This window comes from Bos indicus, chromosome 7 (genome assembly GCF_029378745.1).
Source record: "Bos indicus isolate NIAB-ARS_2022 breed Sahiwal x Tharparkar chromosome 7, NIAB-ARS_B.indTharparkar_mat_pri_1.0, whole genome shotgun sequence".
Taxonomy (NCBI): domain Eukaryota; kingdom Metazoa; phylum Chordata; class Mammalia; order Artiodactyla; family Bovidae; genus Bos; species Bos indicus.
Genome location: NC_091766.1, coordinates 2,806,521 through 2,825,677, shown reverse-complemented (window position 1 = coordinate 2,825,677; position 19,157 = coordinate 2,806,521). Strand labels below are relative to the sequence as shown.

General features: G+C 44.0%; 1 protein-coding gene across 39 annotated transcripts in view; it reads left to right on the top strand.

Moving 5' to 3' along the window:
• The window catches only part of OBSCN (obscurin, cytoskeletal calmodulin and titin-interacting RhoGEF), a 230,155-nt gene that overhangs the window by 40,623 nt on the left and 170,375 nt on the right, over positions 1–19,157 (top strand). For 34 of the 39 annotated variants that reach the window (XM_070792362.1, XM_070792369.1, XM_070792360.1 and 31 more), the window contains 4 exons: positions 420–695; positions 4,288–4,560; positions 8,490–8,765; positions 18,085–18,360. In XM_070792362.1, the coding sequence (XP_070648463.1) occupies positions 420–695; positions 4,288–4,560; positions 8,490–8,765; positions 18,085–18,360 (1,101 nt within the window). The remainder of the gene's footprint in view (positions 1–419; positions 696–4,287; positions 4,561–8,489; positions 8,766–18,084; positions 18,361–19,157) is intronic. The other 5 variants (XM_070792359.1, XM_070792355.1, XM_070792356.1 and 2 more) reach the window with 5 other exon arrangements.

Genomic DNA, 19,157 nt, shown 5'->3' with positions numbered 1-19,157 from the left:
CAGATTGCCATCAGCTGACAACAGTAAGAACAGGAAGGGATGCTGAACCAATTCCATGGACTGCAGGCGAAAAGTCCCTGCATAATAGTGGGGAGAAGACTGTGGGTCCATCTAGGAAGGTTAGGGAACAGTTGCCTCATGACCCTGCTGATGCCAGGAGCAGGGGATCTTTTGCAATGGCACCCCCTGGACCAGATCAAAAGGACCCATGGGAGAATGCTTAAATTGTAAGTCTTTTGGTGAGAAGCTCATGGGTCCTCTTCAGGGCACAGGGCTGGAGCCAAGTCAGCAGAAGTCTCCAGCCCCATTGCCCCTTCTCATCACCCCACACCCCTACCTCCCATTCAGGTCTTCTTTGCCCGGGGCTGCCGTCCTGACTGAGATGGGGTCTCTGACCCTGTGTATCCCTCTGTCCCCAGAGCCCTCGGTGGTGTTCGCCAAGGAGCAGCCGGCACGCAGTGAAGTGCAGGCCGTGGCGGGAACCAGTGCCACACTGAGCTGCGAGGTGGCCCAGGCCCAGACGGAGGTGATGTGGTACAAGGACGGCAAGAAGCTGAGTTCGAGCTCGAAAGTGCGTGTGGAGGCCACGGGCCGCGGGCGGCGGCTGGTGGTGCAGCAGGCGGGCAAGGCGGACGCAGGGGAGTACAGCTGCGAGGCCGGGGGCCAGAAGGTCTCCTTCCGCCTGGACGTCACAGGTCAGTCCTGGAGGAGGACGCTGAGCTAGCCTGTGTGCAGGTGATGAGGGCACTGGCTTCCAGCCTCACCAGATGTATGTGCGCTTGCCTGGTGCTTTTATCTCTTCATATCTCCCTGTCTCCCATGCCCCACCTGGACACCTGTCTGGGCTCAGGGGTGGGTGGATGGAGAGGAGGGTGGGGGTTGAAAGAAGAGGGGTTGTTTCTGTCTACCTGTTTCCAGGCAGTGGGGCTCAGTCACACGGTCTTAGCATCTGCCCAGAATGATCCTGTTGTTCCTGGTATCGGGACCCTGACTCTCCCTAGGCTTGGGGCTGAAGTAGATGTGGGGATGTGTGACTTTCTTCTCATTGGATGTCTTTTCTGACAGCCACCACTTGCCCTCACCCAGGACCTCGTGTAGATTTTTGGTTGGTCTGAGCTGTTTCAATTTGATGAATCCCAGATTCATCAAAAATTCATCATTTTGGGGGGGGGGGGTGGTGGAAATATTGGCCACATGATCTTGGAATTATCTCAGGAGTGAACTTTGAATGATCAAATATTAGGTTTCTGGGAGGCCTTTCCTTCCTTTTGCTGGATGTGGAGGCTCTTATTGGCTGTAGGTAGCAAGAAATTGGCCCATGTTTTCTTGTCACGTCCTTGAAAAGGGAATTAGAAAGGGTGATGTGTATAGTCATCAGTGCTATTCAGGGTGATCATCATAGATGAAATATGGTTTTTCCACTGGCTTCAGAAGGTTGGATGACCCAGGTCAGTATTCCCTTGGTGTTACTGATGGGTTTAGGAATGGAAAGCATAAAGGCACTCTTACTGCTCGTGAGGAGTCACTGTCCTCGCAGCCTCTGACTGGCAAAGCAGTCTTTATATATTTATTTTACTTTTTAAACGTTTTTTCCCCTCCAGTTTTATTTTTGTTCCATTTTCCAAATGGTCAGTGATCGTGTGTTCCTTGTGGCTACAACATGGGCCAGTCTAAGAAATCAGGTTATTCTTCTTCTGGAAAAAATGTCTTCATGGGAAATAGAGATGGGCTGCGATCCCACACTGACTCCTAGGTGCCAGCACACACCAGTTTGGGACCATGCCAGTGCAAAGTTTGTATATTCGCGGATTTGTACAGATACTTGTGATCTCACATGGTTAGTTGTTTTCAGAAAATGTCAGTGACTATTCTAAGATAAAAGTATTGGAATATTGTAAAATGTGGCTAGATCCCAGGAAACTTTGTGGAAGTGGACAAAAGAAGATCAAGAAAAGTCAAAGAGTTGTATAACTTGTCAGTCATTAAGACCGATAATGAACAGTCTTCTCAGCCTGTAGTTCTCTGGTACACTGTAAATAATTACCTGGAAAGCTGTTACTCCATTCTTGTGAAGATGGTCCTAGAAGGGAAAAAGAAAGTACTCTCTTCATGGACAAGAAAGCAACTGTCTTCATTTACAGGACATAACATCAATGAAAATCACACAGCGGAAGAAGAGAGAATGAAATTTCTGACCAGTGTACTGTGACTATTCTGGCCCAAATCATAAATTAAATGTCATCAAAATGGATTCAGTATTGAATCTGAGGGTAGAGATCAGCGATCCTAGTCCAGGGTTGCATTATGGGTTTAACTTTGGCCATGGTAATAGACAGAAAGCTTGACATTAAGAGATTGAATGAAAAAGATGTCATCATTTCCATGAATACAGAATCAAGTGGTTGATTCAATTGGAGAGATAAAACATTTGATAATATTGAACAAATAAATTCCTGCTTTAAAGTTCTTAGTGAGCTATGTAAAAGTGCTCTTTTTTTAATGTTGAAAACTTCCTACAAAACGACAACAGCGACAGCAACATCCCCCTTAGGACGTCCCGGGAGAGCTTTGGAGTGAGGGATGGAACGCTTAGGCCACTCTAACCGCCGAGTTCAGGAAGGAGGGGAATAAAGTCACTGGCAAACAGTTTTCAAAAATCAAAATCAAGGTGGAATTTGCTGATGACATGATAATCAGCTCAGATAATCTCCATGATAAACTACTAGACTGTGTATGATTCTTGAGTAGGATTAGTGTGTAAAAAAGTCAATATGCAGAAAACATGCCTACATCTGAGTCCTGGCAAGGAATGCTTGGAATAAGAAATTTGTGTGAAAGAGTTAGACGAGCACAGTTGTACCACATTTCTATTTTCGGGTCTGATAAAAGTTAGTAAGAGGCAGTATCTGGGGAAATTACGTAAGATTCTTGAGAGACGGGATAGCAAGAATTGGATAGAAATCTGAGGGGAAAAATCAAAGATGTTTATTAACAATTAGAATCAAACCAAATGTGTTTTTAGGGTGTTCTGAAGGAAGAATAACAGGCAGATTGCAAAGGCACTGTCCAGCCAATGCTTTGTTTTCTTGAAGAAATGCACAGTTGAGCATTTACTGTACCTAATGTCAGGGATTACCATAAGGCTGCGGTTTTAAAGATCGGGGATCCCAGTACAGGAATAGGTACCACATCAGAGGAACAGAACAGTGAGCTCAGAAAGAGCTCCTCACGAACGGACTCCTGTGCCACCCCTCCCTACGCCTGTGTCTTCCGTTGGTTACTGTGTTGTCTATAGGAGAGGTCGAGAAGGATGTTGTGTTAGTAAACGGTGCTTGGACCACTGAATCATATGGAAGATTAAATTATACTAGCAGTTCACATAACACACAAAGGTCAACTCATAGTGAGTTAGAAACCTTAGTGTAAAAGGTAAAAGCCCCCAAACCCTCAGATGATAACATGGTCTTCTTTGAAGACTTCGGGTAAGGAGAGATTTCTTAAATAGAACACAAATGATCTACGCTCCAAGGCCTATTGGACATTATGACACTGTTGGAAGGAATAGCTCTGGTTTATCAGAGGCCTGGATCAGAGAGTAAAAATGCCAACCACGCAGTTGGGAATATCCTTAAAACCTACCTGTCTCGTCATTCTGTTGTTTTTAAATGGAAAGGAGTGGCCAGAGCTGAATGGAGAAAAGAGAGAGCCTACTACAGGCAAGTGGGCAAAAGGCTTGACTGGTGTCACCAACAAGAAGAGAACAGTGATGGCAAAGCCAGCGCTAAGGGGAAGGGCGAGCCGCTTCTTTATTCCTCAGACAGTGACCCAGACGGCCACTGGAGGGTACAGGCGCTCCCAGCGGATTGCCACAAGTTAACAATAGTAAGAGTAGTGCCAAGCCTGAGACATCCTCTTTGTTGAGTGCAGGTGAAAACTTCCCTGCGTAACCACGTGGAGATCGCAGGGCACCATATAGGAAGGTTGGGGAACACTTGCTTCATGACTCTACACATGCCATAAGCAGAGGAGAAGTATTTTCCAGCAGTGCCCCCACCCTTAGACTAGCTTACAGGAATCCATGGGAGAACGTGTAAATTGTGCCACTCATTGCTGAAAAAGGCAGGGCGTCCTCTTCAGGGCATCAGGCTGGTGCAGAACCTGGAGAAGTCTCCAGTTCTGTGCTTCCTTCCCACCCGACCACCAGCTCCCCATCCAGGTCGTCTTTGCCCGGGGCTGCTGTCCTGACTGAGATGGTGTCTGTGACCCTGTGTATCCCTCTATCCTCAGAGCCCTCGGTGTTTGCCAAGGAGCAGCCAGCACGCAGTGAAGTGCAGGCCGTGGCGGGAACCAGTGCCACGCTGAGCTGCGAGGTGGCCCAGGCCCAGACGGAGGTGACGTGGTACAAGGATGGGAAGAAGCTGAGTTCGAGCTCGAAAGTGCGTGTGGAAGCCAAGGGCTGCACCCGGAAGCTGGTGGTGCAGCAGGCAGGCAAGGCGGATGCCGGGGAGTACAGCTGCGAGGCCGGGGGCCAGAAGGTCTCCTTCCGCCTGGACGTCACAGGTCAGTTTGGAGGCAGTAAGTTAGCCTCATGTGGAGGTGATGGGACGGGCTTGCACCCCTGACAGAGCTGATGATCTTTCCACTAGACTTCATCTCTTTTGGTCTTCTGTCCCCCCACCCCCATTTTCATACCCAAGGCTGGGCAAAGGGAGCTGGATGGGAGGGTGTGAGCAGAAGGGAGAACGGCGTCCTGTAAACCCAGAGTGGCATTTCCACACAGTGATGCACGGTCGTCAGTTCCCAGCATCTGCCCAGGGTTGTCTGGGTGTTCCCTGATGTCTGGGCCTCTGGTTCTGTCTTGCACTTGGAGTCTGATGTAAACCAGATGTCTTTCAACTGTGGGTATGTGACTTTGCTCCTCTTGGCTGTCCTGACAGCTCCTAGATGCCCCACCCAGCAATGCGTGTGGGTTCACACTAAGAGAGATGGTTGAATTTCATTAAAGTAGGTGCAACACTGTCGTACTTGATTTATCTCAATACTGAACTATGGATTACCAAAATTTTAGGTGTTCTGGATACTCTTTTTTCCTTATACATGGGATTAGAAGTTATCTGTGCAGCTACATATAACAAAATCTAGGTACATTTTCAAAGCAAATACTGATTTTATTATGTCTTCTGTAAGAACATTCTGAGTCAGAATTCTGCTTGAAGTCTGATTTATATATTTAGATTTGGACAGGAATGGTAGCTTCTCCTATACCAGCATGCATATATTTTTTTAAATGGTATTTTAGAAGAATAGACAATTTTTTCATGACGATGAATATGAATGGTTTTACAAATTGATTAGTTTCTTGGAAAACTCTATGAAAAGTGACTCAGGAAATATTCAACTACTTAAATAGTCCTAAAACCTTTAAAGTAATTGAAACCATAATGAAAAATCTTCTCATAGATCTAGTCCTAGTAGTTCCACTGGCATATTATATGGAATACTTTGGAAATAAAGTCTTGTTCATGGAGAATTTTTTAGAAAACAGTAAAAGATATAGGCTCTGTTTCTTGTTGATGATGTAACATTGATACTAGTATCTGACAGGGAAAGTAGTAAGAAATTAAAATTGTAGACCGATCTATTATGGATATCAAAGCCAAAATCTGGAACAAAATATCAAAATTAAAAATATAATAAGAGGAAAATTGGTAATATGCTGTGATGAAAGTCATACTCCAGAAATACAAAGTTCTTTACACGCTACAAATGTTGGCAAGCAATCTCGTCATGATATGCAGAATAAAATATTTGATAAGATTTGGCATTTTAAATACAGAAGAAATGTTTTATAAAGTTAGCATCAAATCATGCCATAAAGTTCGTTATGAATTATACAGAAAACAATTCTTTCTTAATTTGATAAACAATGCCGCAGGCAAATCAGCTGTCTGTACACAAAAAAAGTGAGTTTTAAAGCTTTGCCTATGAGATAGGAAACCAGACAAGGAAGCCAACTGTTACTGCTTTTGTCCAACATTCTAAAACACAGGACAAAAATAAAGTGAAAGATATAAAAGTGTGACAAAGCAAAAGTGGAATTCATGAATAATATGATTTATCCAAAAGATAAAACATGTGACATAATAAGATAGTTAAAAATAATTACCATGTAAAAAATCAGTATGGAAAAAAAAACATTTCCATGTCTAAGAGTAGCAGCAGACATCTCGAAAATGAAATTTTGAAAGTTACAATGGCATGAAAAGGATCAATATCTAATTCCAAGTCTAATAAATGTGCTGAGAGGCTCTGTAAGGGCAGGGAGAAGTTAAAAAAAAATTTAAGAGACAGTCAAGAAGTTCTAAGATGTTGGGTAGAAATCGATTGAAGAATAAAACATGTTCAATACCCATTAAAATTCAAATAAATGTTTGTTTAGTGGGACTTTGAAAATTGACACATAAATTTCAAAGACCATGTACAGTGAATTCACTCTTGAAGAACAAAAGGAGAGTTATCTGCTATACTAGATATCAATACTGTTAGAAAGCTACAGTAATGAACACAGTAGTGTCGTGTTCCAAGGACAGGTATTGAGACCCAAGGACCAGAATAGGGAGCTCAGACACAGACCGATGAGTGGATGACCACGTTCCCCTTCTTCTTAAAAGAAAACTGTGGAATAGTGCAAGGGGAAAGGCAGCATGTTCTTAATAAATGGTACTTAAACATTCAACTGTAGTAAATCAATAGAAAAAAAAAAGATCAGACTTGTAACTCATCCTACACATAGTCAACTCCCTTTTGGAGTTGAAGGGAATAGAAGGGAAAATCATACAATTCTTTTTTAAAAAATTATTTGGTTTTGGTTGGGTTGGGTCTTTGTTGCTAGATGTGGACTTTGTCTGTGGTCAGCAGGGGCCATTCTTCACTGCTGGGCACAGGCTTCTCATTGAGTCACTTTTCTTGTTGTAGAGCCCAGGCTCTGGGCACACAGGCTCCAGTAGATGCAGGAGGCGGGCGCGGAAGTTGCAGCTCTCAGGCTCGGTAGTTGCAGCTCGGGGGCCCTAGAGTGCACATGTTTCCGTGGTCGTGGCCCACGGGCTCGGTAGTTGCAGCTTCTGGGCCCTAGAGTTTGAGCTCAGTAGTTGTGGCACATGGGCTTGGTTGCTCTTAGAGCTCACATGTGAACTCTTCCTGTGTCCCCTGCGTTGGCAGGCAGATTCCTCTCCACTGTGCCACAAAGGAAGTCCTCATAAAACTCTTAGATGAAAACATAGATGATTTTAATTATTTAAAGGTAGAGAATGATTTCTCAGACTGTTCACCAACCATAATGAGTGGGGTGCCCTTTCCTTCTCCAGAGGATCTTCCCGACCCAGGTACTGAACCCCGGTCTCTTGCATCTCCTGCATTGGCAGGCGGATACCTTGTCACTTGCACCACTTGGAAGCTCTCAACCATACTGAAACAAATTTAAAATACTTGACTACATTAAAACTAAACATGAAGATTCACCAGAAGATAGCATAAGTTCGTAAAAGGCAAACCACACAGATATGGAAGATACTTAGAACACACAGACTTGTCAGTGCCTAGCATTTAAATATATATAAATAAACAGGTCCTTCAAATGAACAAATAATCGACAGACGCCGCTATTGAAAATAAGGCAAAACCTTTGAACAGGGACAATACAGAAGAGCAAACACTGTTGAGCGAAAACATCAGAAAGGGTTTTTTACTTTGACTCATCAGAAAAAATGCAAAAGAGCGTCACAGGAGGTGCACTCAATCCCATCATTTTGCCAACAGTGAGAGTAGGTGAGGGTGGAGCCTCAGCAAGTCTCACTCACTGCAGATGAGAACATGGCTTACACAGTACTGTGGGGAAGGCTCTGGCCTCATAGAGGAAGGCTAGGAATGCACCCATGACGACCCATCTGTTTCGGTTTGAATAGTGTCACCAGGAAGAAAACAGTAATGGTGAACCCAGTCCTAATGGTAAAGGTGGTCAGTATCTCCACTCCTCAGACAGTGAAAGGGAAGACCATGGGGAGGTGCAAGCGTGCACGTTGGCAATAGAACTTATAGGCGTGGGTGCTGAGCCTAAGGCATCTCTGTGGACTGCAGGTGAAACATTCCCTGCATAACCATATGGGGAAGACTGGGGCACCATCTAGGAAGGTTGGGGAACACTTGCCTCGTGAACCTGTGGATGCCATGCACAACAGACCAGTCTTTTCCAACGGCCCCCCTGACAACTGAGCCAGCTTACATGGAGAATGCATAAATTGTGTGACTTTTGCTGAGAGAGGCAGGGGACCTCTGCAGAGCACAGGGCTGGTGCAGAGCCTGAGAAGTCTCAAGCTGTGTGCCTCCTTCCCACCACCCCAAATCCCAGCTCCCCATCCAGGTCTTCTTTGCCCGGGGCTGCCGTCCTGACTGAGCTTGGGTCTCTGACCCCATGTATCCTCCTCTGTCCCCAGAGCCCTCGGTGGTGTTCGCCAAGGAGCAGCCGGCACACAGTGAAGTGCAGGCCGTGGCGGGGGCGAGTGCCACGCTGAGCTGCGAGGTGGCCCAGGCCCAGACGGAGGTGACGTGGTACAAGGATGGCAAGAAGCTGAGTTCGAGCTCGAAAGTGCGTGTGGAGGCCACGGGCCGCGGGCGGCGGCTGGTGGTGCAGCAGGCGGGCAAGGCGGACGCAGGGGAGTACAGCTGCGAGGCCGGGGGCCAGAAGGTCTCCTTCCGCCTGGACGTCACAGGTCAGTCCTGGAGGAGGACGCTGAGCTAGCCTGTGTGCAGGTGTGAGGGAACTGGCTTTTGGTCTCATCACACTATGTGTGCATTCGCCTATAACCTTCATCTCTTCTTGCCTCTCAGTCTTCGTGTCCCATCTTGATACCCATTTTGGCCTGGAGGAGGATGAATGGCAAGCGTGCATTGGAAAGAGGCGCAGCCGTTTCCGCCACCTGTTTCCAGGCGGTTAGGCTCAGTCCCACTGTCTTCTCACCTGCCCAGAAGCTTTTTGTTTTCCCTGGTGTCAAAACCCATTTTACCAAAAGTTTTACTTTCAGTTCCGGTTCAAAGAATTTGTTTTCAAAAGAAACAGCTCATTACACACAAATAAGCAATTTAAATATTTAATAGAGGTTTATTTAACTTAATTTCAATATAATCATTAAAAGAAACAAACAATAGAAAAGAGTAACAGAGTGTTGGTGGGAATGCAAACTGGTACAGCCTCTAGGAGTACAGTGAAAATTCCTTAAAAAATTGGAAATAGAACTGCGATATAACCCAGCAATGCCACTGCTGGGCATACACACCAAGGAAACCAGAATTGAAAGAGACACATGTACCCCAGTGTTCATTGCTGCACTGTTTATGATAGCTAGGACATGGAAGCAACCTGGATGTCCATCAGCAGATGAATGGATAAGGAGTTGGAATACAATGGAGTATTTAGTTCAGCTCAGTCATGTCCGACTCTTTGTGACCGCATGGACTGAAGCATGCCAGGCTTTCCTGTCCATCACCAACTCTTGGAGCTTGCTCAAACTCATGTCCATCGAGTCAGTGATGACATCCAACCATTTCATCCTCTGTCATCACCTTCTCCTCCTGCCTTCAATCTTTCCCAGCATCAGGGTCTCTTCTAGTGAGTCAGTTCTTCACATTATGTGGCCAAAGTACTGGAGTTTCAGCTTTAGTATCAGTCCTTCCAATAAACATTCAGGACTGATTTCCTTTAGGATTGTTTGGTTGGATCTCCTTGCAGTCCAAGGGATTCTCAAGAGTCTTATCCATGTCCACAGTTCAAAAGCACCAGTTCTTCAACACTCAGCTTTCTTTATGGTCCAGTGCTCACATCCGTACATGACTACTGGAAAAACCATAGCTTTGACTAAGATGGACCTTTGGTCAGCAAAGTAATGTCTCTGCTTTTTAATATGCTGTCTAGGTTGGTCATAGCTTTTCTTCCAAGGAGCAAGCACCTTTTAATTTCATGGCTGCAGTCACCATCTGCAATGATTTTGGAGCCCAAGAAAATAAGTCTCTGCTGTTTCCACTGTTTCCCCATCTGTTTGCCATGAAGTGATGGGACTGGATGCCATGATCTTAGTTTTCTGAATGTTGAGTTTTAAGCCAGCTTTTTCACTCTCCTCTTTCACTTTCATCAAGAAGCTCTTTAGTTCTTCGCTTTCTGCCATAAGGGTGGTGTCATCTGCATAACTGAGGTTATTGATATTTCTCCCTGCAAGCTTGATTCCAGCTTGTGCTTCATCCAGTCCAGCATTTTGCATGATGTATTCTGCATGTAAGTTAAATAAGCAGTGTGACAATATACAGCCTTGACACACACCTTTCTCAATTTAGAACCAGTATGTTGTTCCATGTTCAGTTCTAACTGCTGCTTCTTGACCTGCATAGAGATTTCTCAGGAGGCAGTTAAGGTGGACTGGTATTCCCATCTCTTTAATAATTTTCCACAGTTTGTTGTGATCCATATAGTCAAAGGCTTTGGCATAGTCAATAAAGCAGAAGAAGATGTTTTTCTGGAACTCTCTTGCTTTTTTGATGATCCAACAGATGTTGGCAATTTGATCTCTGGTTCCTCTACCTTTTCTAAATCCAGCTTGAACATCTGGAAGTTCACGGTTCACGTACTGTTGAAGCCTGGCTTGGAGGATTTTGAACATTACTTTTCTAGCGTGTGAGATGAGTGCAATTGTGCGGTAGTTTGAACATTCTTTGGCATTGCCTTTCTTTGGGATTAGAATGAAAACGGACCTTTTCCAGTCCTGTGGCTACTGCTAAGTTTTCCAAATTTGCTGGCATATTAAGTGCACACTTTCACAGCATCATCATCATTCTGATTTGAAATAGCTCAACTGGAATTCCATCATCTTCACTAGCTTTGTTCATAGTGATGCTTCCTAAGGCCCACTTGACTTTGCATTCCAGGATATCTGGCTCTAGGTGAGTGATCACACCATTGTGGTTATCTGAGTCATGAATATCATTTTGTATAGTTCTTCTGTGTATTCTTGCCACCTCTTCTTAATGTCTTCTGCTTCTGTTAGATCCATACCATTTCTGTCCTTTATTGTGCCCATCTTTGCATGAAATATTCCCTTGGTATCTCTAGTTTTCTTGAAGAGATCTCTAGTCTTTCCCATTCTATTGTTTTCCTCTATTTCTTTGCACTGATCACTGAGGAAGGCTTTCTTATCTCTCTTTGCTATTTTTTTTGGAACTCTGCATTCAATTGGGTATATCCTTCCTTTTCTCCTTTGCCTTTAGCCTATTTTCTTTTGTCAGCTATTTGTAAAACCTCCTCAGACAACCATTTTGCCTTTTTGCACTTCTTCTTGGGGATGGTCTTTATTCCTGCCTTCTGTACAGTCTCATGAACCTCCATCCATAGTTCTTCAGGCACTCTGTCTATCAAATCTAGTCCCTTAAATCTATTTCTCACTTCTACTGTATAACTGTAAGGGATTTGATTTACGTCATACCTGGATGGTCTAGTGGTTTTCCCTACTTTCTCCAATTTAAGTCTGAATTTTGCCATAAGGGGTTCATGATCTGAGCCACAGTCAGCTCCCAGTCTTGTTTTTGCTGACTGTATAGAGCTTCTCCATCTTTGGCTGAAAAGAATATAATCAATCTGATTTCAGGATTGACCATCTGGTGATGTCCATGTGTAAAGTCTTCTCTTGTGTTGTTGGAAGAGGTAAGCTAAAAAAAATCCAGGCTTAAACAGGACGCTGTGAAGTCTTTCGTTAACAGCAATCTGGAGTCCCAATTGGGAAGAGGGCCTCAGCGGCAGTGCACTCCACAGATGAGACTTCAAATTGCAGTTTGAAGTTTACCTCTTCCAACAACACAAGAGAAGACATATACACAATGGAGTATTACTCAGCTGTAGAAAGGAACGCATTTGAATCCGTTCTAATGAGGTGGATGAAACTAGAGCCTATTATACAGAGTGAAGTAAGTCAGAAAAAAAAACACCAATACAGTATATTAATGTGTATATAGATGGAATTTAGAAAGATGGTATCAATGATCCTATATGCAAGGCAGCATAAGAGACACAGATGTAAAGAACAGACTTTTGGACTCTGTGGGAAAAGGCAAGGGTGGGAAATTGTGAGAGAATAGCATTGAAGCATGTATATTACCGTATGTAAAATAGATGACCAGTGCAAGTTTGATGCATGAAGCAGGGCACTCAGAGCTAGTGCTCTGGGACAACCCAAAGGGATAGGGTGGGGAGGGAGGTGGAAGCGGGCTTCAGATGGGGGGACACATGTGTACCTGTGGTTTATTTGTGTTAATGTATGGCAAAAGCCACCACAATCTTGTAAAGTAATTATCCTCCAATGAAAATGATTAAGCAAAAGCAAAGAGTAACAGCACATATATCACCAAATTGGGCTGACCAACATCCAGACTTAAACATCATGCTGAGAAGTCTCTTGTTAACAGCAATCTGGAGTCCCAGTTGGGAAGAGGGCCTCAGCGGCAGTCCACTCCACTGATGAGACTTCGGATTGCAGTTTGGGGGGCCCCCGTAACCCCAGGCTGCATCAGTTTGCATGCAAAAATGCAGCTGTGATTTTAGTTTAACATTTTTATGGTGCTGTTTGCTTTATCTTGTGAGTCATAGGATTTCATTAAACTCAGGCATGAATCCAGGGGCTCAAGAATTCCAAGACCCACTCCCTTTCTTGTCTAAAGTGCCACCTAACTTGCTGTGCTTGCAGACAGGCAGGAAATGCGGGCAGTGTCCTAGCAGGTCAGAAGGAAGGTCAAGGGCCTGCTCTCCTGCTTCTGAAGCCTGAACAATACTTCCTCCATTGTAATATCCCTAAGGGGACCCTGGCACTCCCTGATGCTTGGAGGGCTAAGGCAGGCCTGTGGATACCTGACTTTCCTCCCATCATATGTCTTACCTGAGAGCAATCGCATGCCCTCATCTGAAACCTAGTACTGGTTCTTGGTTGGCTAGAGGTGTTTCAATATGATAGATCCCAGATTAGGGTACATGTTGGCCACAAAATCTTACTTAGAGTTTTTTCAGGAGTGAACTTTGGGTGATGAAATTTGAGATTTCTGGGAGGCCTTCCTTCCTTTTCCTGGATTTAAACGCTCGGGTTGCCCAAAGGTAGCAAAAAATAGAGCTGTGTTATGTTGTCATGTCCTGGCAAAGGGAAGAAAGAATGATTAGTGGAGAAACACCTGTGCTGTTTAGGGAGATCTTCTTAGATCAAATATGAGTTTGTTTTCGTCTTCAAAGAGTTTGGATGTTGTAGGTAAGTATTCCCCTTGGCATTACATTGTTGAATTTAGAAGTGGAAAGGAAAAAGTGGCTTCTGTCACACCATTGCTGCTGCTGCTACTAAGTCACTTCAGTCGTGTCCGACTCTGTGCGACCCCATAGAGGGCAGCCCACCAGGCTCCCCCGTCCCTGGGATTCTCCAGGCAAGAACACTGGAGTGGGTTGCCATTTCCTCCTCCAATGCATGAAAGTGAAAAGTGAAAGTGAAGTCGCTCAGTCGTGTCCGACTCCTAGCGACCCCATGGACTGCAGCCTACTAGGCTCCTCCGTCCATGGGATTTTCCAGGCAAGAGTACTGGAGTGGGGTGCCATTGCCTTCTCCAGTCACACCATTAGGCATGGCTAATGAAGAGCTACTGTCCTAGCAGCCTCTAACTGGGGAAGCAATCTTTTAAAAAAATTTTTTTAATTGGTGGAAAATTGCTTTACAGTTTTGTATTGGTTTATGCCATAATACAACATGAATCAATCAGTACTCTTTCCTAGAAAATCCCATGGACAGAGGAGCCTGGTGTCCACGGGGTTGCAAACAGTTGGACACGACTGAGCGACTTCACGTTCACGTTAAGTCTTTAATCCATTTTGAGTTTATTTTTGTGTCTGGTTTTAGGAAGTATTCTAGTTTCACTCTTTTACATGTAGCAATCCAGTTTTCTCAGCACCACTTACTGAAGAGGCTGTCTTTTCTCGTTGTATATTCTTGCCTCCTTTGTCAAAGATAAGGTGCTCATAGGTGTGTGGGTTTATCTCTTCGCTTTATATCTTGTCCCATTGATCTATATTTCTGTTTCTGATCCAGTACGGTACTGTCTTGATGACTATTAGCTTTGTAGTATAGTCTGAAGTCAAGAAAGTTGAATTTTCCAGCTCTGTTTTTCTTTCTCAAGATTGCTTAGGGATTTTGTGTTTCCATACAAATAATGAAACTTTTTTGTTCTGGTTCTATGGGTGTACCATTGGTAGCTTGATAGAGATTACATTGAATCTGTAGCTGGCTTTGGGTGGTATGGTAACTTTCAAAATATCGATTCTTCTAATCTAAGAACATAGTATATCTCTCCATCTGTTTATGTTGTCTTTGATTTCCTTGATCTGTGTCTTATAGTTTTCAGCATACAGGTCTTATGTTTCTTTAAATAGGTTTATTCCTAGATATTTTATTCTTTTTGTTGCAATGATGAATGGAACTGTTTCCTTAATTTCTCTTTCTGAATTTTCATTGTTAGTATATAGTAATGCAAGGAATTTCTGTGTATTAATTTTATATCCTGTGACTTTACTAAATTCATTGATTAGCTCTGGTAGATTTTTAGTGGTCCTCTTAGGGTTTTATATGTATAGTATCATGCCATCTGCAAACAGTGAGTTTTACTTCTTCTTTTCCAATCTGCATTTCTTTTATTTCTTTTTCTTCTTTGTTGCCATGGCTAGGACTTCCAAAACTATATTGAATAATAGTGGTGAGAGTGGGCACCCTTGTCTTGTTCCCAATCTTAAAGGAAAAGCGTTCAGTTTCTCATCATTGAGAATAATGTTTGCTGTGGGTTTGTCATATATGGCCTTTATTATGTTGAGGTGTATTCCTTCTATGCCAATTTCCTGGATGGTTTTTTTTTCCTATCATAAATGGATGGTGAATTTTGTCAAAAGTTTTCTCTGCATCTATTGAGATGATCATGTTTTTTCTTTCAATTTGTTAACATGGTGTATCACACTGATTGATTTGCATATATTGAAGAATCTTTGTATCTCTGGGATAAATCTCACTTGATCATGATGTATAATTCTTTTAATGTGTTGCTGGATTCTGTTTGCTAGAACTTTGTTGATGACTTTTGCATCTATGCTCATTAGTGATATTGGCCTTTAATTTCCCTTTTTTGTGATATCTTTGTCTGGCTTTGGTATCAAGCTGATGGTGGCCTCATAGAATCAGTTCAGGAGTTTTTGTCCCTCAAGCAGTCTTTATTTTGTTGCATTTTCTTAACGGTCTGTTTCTTGTGGCTGGAACTTAAGGCAGCCCAAGAAATCAGGTTATTCTTCTGGGAAGAGAGTCTTCACGCCAAATAGGGCTGGGCTACCATGCCATTGACTCCTAGGTGGCAATACCTATCAGGGTAGGATGATTTATGGGTGTGTATAGACATCCCAGGTCTCACCATGCATCTCTGTAGAATGTGGTTTTCTGAGAATAGGAGAGAGTGTTCTAAGATAAAACCATTGAAAAATCGTGAAATTTGGCTAAATTCTAGTAAACTATATGAAAGAGGACAGAAAAAAGTAGAAGTCAGAGTTGTATGACTTGTCAATCAGTAGGACTAATAATGAAAAGTCAGCCCTGTAGGTCTCTGGTACGGTATACAAAATTTCCTGAAAAACTCTTCTTCCTTATTTGTGGAGATGATCTTAGAGACAGAAAAAGGAGATACCATCCATAACTCTCTTCATGTACAGAACATAGCATCAACACCATAATCACACAAGAAAGGCAGGGAGAATGAAATCCAGACAAATCTACTGCAAATATCAAGGTCAAAATAATAAATTATAACATTTGCTAACAAAATGAATTCAGCAATGTATCCACAGTTAGAGACCTGTGATGAAATTCCAGGATTGCACGTTGAATTTAATGTTGGCAGTGTGAATAAATAGAAAGCTGGACAGTAAGAGATTGAGTACAGAAAGATGTGACCATCTTCATGAGTTCAGAATCAAATGGTTGATTAAACTTGAAGGTCATACATTGAGACAAAAAGTTTTCTAAATTGAGTATCAGTTCCTGCCATAAAACTATTGGCGAACTGTATAAAAGTGTTCTTAATTATTAACGTAAAATTCCTGCAGAATTACAGCAACGTCTCACTTGAGATGGGCAAGGAAATCTTTGACATGAGGCACAATACAGATTGGCGACTAACCCCTGAGTTGCATAAGGAGGAAAATAAAATTACTTGCCAACAGTTTTGGCAAAAACCAAAGGTAGAATTTGCTGATGATGGGATGATCAACTCAGACAATCGCAAAGATAAATGATTAGACTGAATAGGATTCTTGAATAGGATCAGTGTGCAAAAAAATTAACACGCAGAAAACATTTCTATGTCTTAAGGGGGCAAGGAATGCTTGGAAAATGAAATACGTGTGAAAGAGTTAGACCAGCGAAAGTTGTTTTTTTTTTTTTTTTTTTGTAATTTCAATCTGATAAAAGTTGCTAAGAGACTGTGAGTGGGGAAAGGATTCAAATTCTTGAGAGACAGTCAGAGGTTGCAATAAAGGGGTAGAAATCTGGGGGGAAAAATCAAAGGTGTTTTATTAGCAATCAAAATGGAACCAAATTTGTTTTGTGAGTGGTCAGATGGACGAATAGAGAAGGAAATGGCAACCCACTCCAGAACTCTTGCCTGGAAAATCCCATGGACGGAGGAGCCTGGTAGGCTACTGTCCATGGGGTCGCAAAGAGTCAGACACGACTGAGCGACTTCACTTTTCAAAGGCAAGATGCAGCCAATACACTGCTTTCTTCAAGAAAATCATGGTGGGGGTATATACTGGGACCTGATGTCAGGGATTATCATAAGGCTGCAGTTTTCAAGATAAGGGGATCCCAGTGCAGGAATAGTTACCACATCAGAGGAATAGAAGACTGAGTTCAGAAGGAGTTCATGGCATAAATGGGTTCTCACCACCCATTCCCTCTCAAGCCCCTGTGTCCTCCTTTTGTTATTGTGTTGTGTGTCAGAAAAGTCAAGGAAGGATGTTGTCTTCATAAATGGTGCTTGGACCATTGAACCATAGGGAAAAAATAAATTGTAACAGTTCACACCACACACAGAAGTAAACATGTAGTAGGTTAGAAACCTCAGTGTAAAAAGTAAAACCCCCAAAAACTCTCAGATAAGAGTGTGGTTTCTTTAAAGACGAAGGTTAAAAAAAAATTTCTTAAATAGAACAGAAATACTTTACACTCAAAGGGATGGAAGGACAATGTGACCCTGTTGAAAGGAAAAACTTTGATTTATCACAGGTTTTGATCAGAAAGTGAAACTGCGAGTCACACAGTTGGTAATATCCTTAAAACTTACCTATGTGTCATTCTTTGGTATTTAAACCATAAAGAGTGGCCAGAGGTGAATCAAGAAAAGAGAGAGTCTACCAAGGGTAAGTGGGCAAAAGATTTGAATAGTGTTACTGGGAAGAAGAAAACCGTAATAATGAACCCAGTCCTGAGGAAAGGTGCTCAGCTTCTCCATTCCTCAAACAATGACAAAGAAAGCCATGGGGAGGTGCAGGCACTCCCAGCAGATTGCCACAAGTTGACGAGAGTAAGAGTAGGCATGGGTGCTGAGCCTAAGACATCTCCATTGATTGCAGATGAAAAGTTACTTGCATAACCATATGGAGAAGACTGGGGCACTATCTCAGAAGGTTGGCAGACATTTGCATTGTGAACCTGCAGATGTCATGAGCAGGGGTGATGTCTTTTTCAAAAGCCCCTTTCCCAGGCCAGTTGACATGGATCTGTGGGAGAATGCATGTCTTGTGTGACTTGCTGCTGAGAAAGAGTTTTCCTCTGCAGGGCACAGGGCTGGTGCAGAACCTGAAGAAGTCTCCAGCTCCATCACTCTTTCCCACCACCCTGCTTCCCAGCTCCCCATCCAGGTCTTCTTTGCCCGGGGCTGCCATCCTGACTGAGATGGGGTCTCTGACCCTGTGTATCCCTCTATCCTCAGAGCCCTCAGTGGTGTTCGCCAAGGAGCAGCCAGCACGCAGTGAAGTGCAGGCCGTGGCGGGGGCGAGTGCCACGCTGAACTGCGAGGTGGCCCAGGCCCAGACGGAGGTGACGTGGTACAAAGACGGGAAGAAGCTGAGTTCAAGCTCGAAAGTGCGTTTGGAAGCCAAAGGCTGCACCCGGCAGCTGGTGGTGCAGCAGGCGGGCAAGGCGGACGCCGGGGAGTACAGCTGCGAGGCCGGGGGCCAGAAGGTCTCCTTCCACCTGGACGTCACAGGTCAGTTTGGAGGTAGTAAGTTAGCCTCATGTGGAGGTGATGGGATGGGCTTGCACCCCTGACAGACCCGATGATCTTTCCACTAGACTTCATCTCTTTTGGTGTTCTGTCCTCCCACCCCCATTTTCATACCCAAGGCTGGGCAAAGGGAGCTGGATGGGAGGGTATGAACAGAAGGGAGAAAGGCATGCTGTAAACCCAGAGTGGCGTTTCCACACAGTGATGCACGGTCGTCAGTTCCCAGCATCTGCCCAGGGTCGTCTGGGTGTTCCCTGGTGTCTGGGCCTCTGGTTCTGTCTTGCACTTGGAGTCTGCTGTAAACCAGATGCCTTTCAACTGTGGGTATGTGAATTTGCTCCTCTTGGCTGTCCTGACAGCTCCTAGATGCCCCACCCAGCAATCCATGTGGGTTCACACTAGGAGAGAGGTTTGGATTTCATTAAACCAGGTCCAGGGGGAGTTTCTACCACACTGTTGTGCTTGCTTTATCTCAGGAACGAGCTGTGGATTTACCAGAGTTTCAGTTGTTCTGGACACTCTTTCTCCTTGCACTGGATATTGAAAATATCTGTGTATCTACATGGCTTCTGAGGTGGCTTAGTGGGTAAAGAATCTGCCTGCAATGCAGGAGACGCAGGTTCCATCCCTGGGTCAGGAGGAGGGCATGGCAACCCACTCCAGTGTTCTTGCCTGGAGAATCCCAGGGGCAGAGGAGCTTGACGGGTTATAGTCCATGGTGTCACAAAGAGGCGGCTGAAGGGACTGAGCCCACACGCGCATACACACATCTAGGTCTG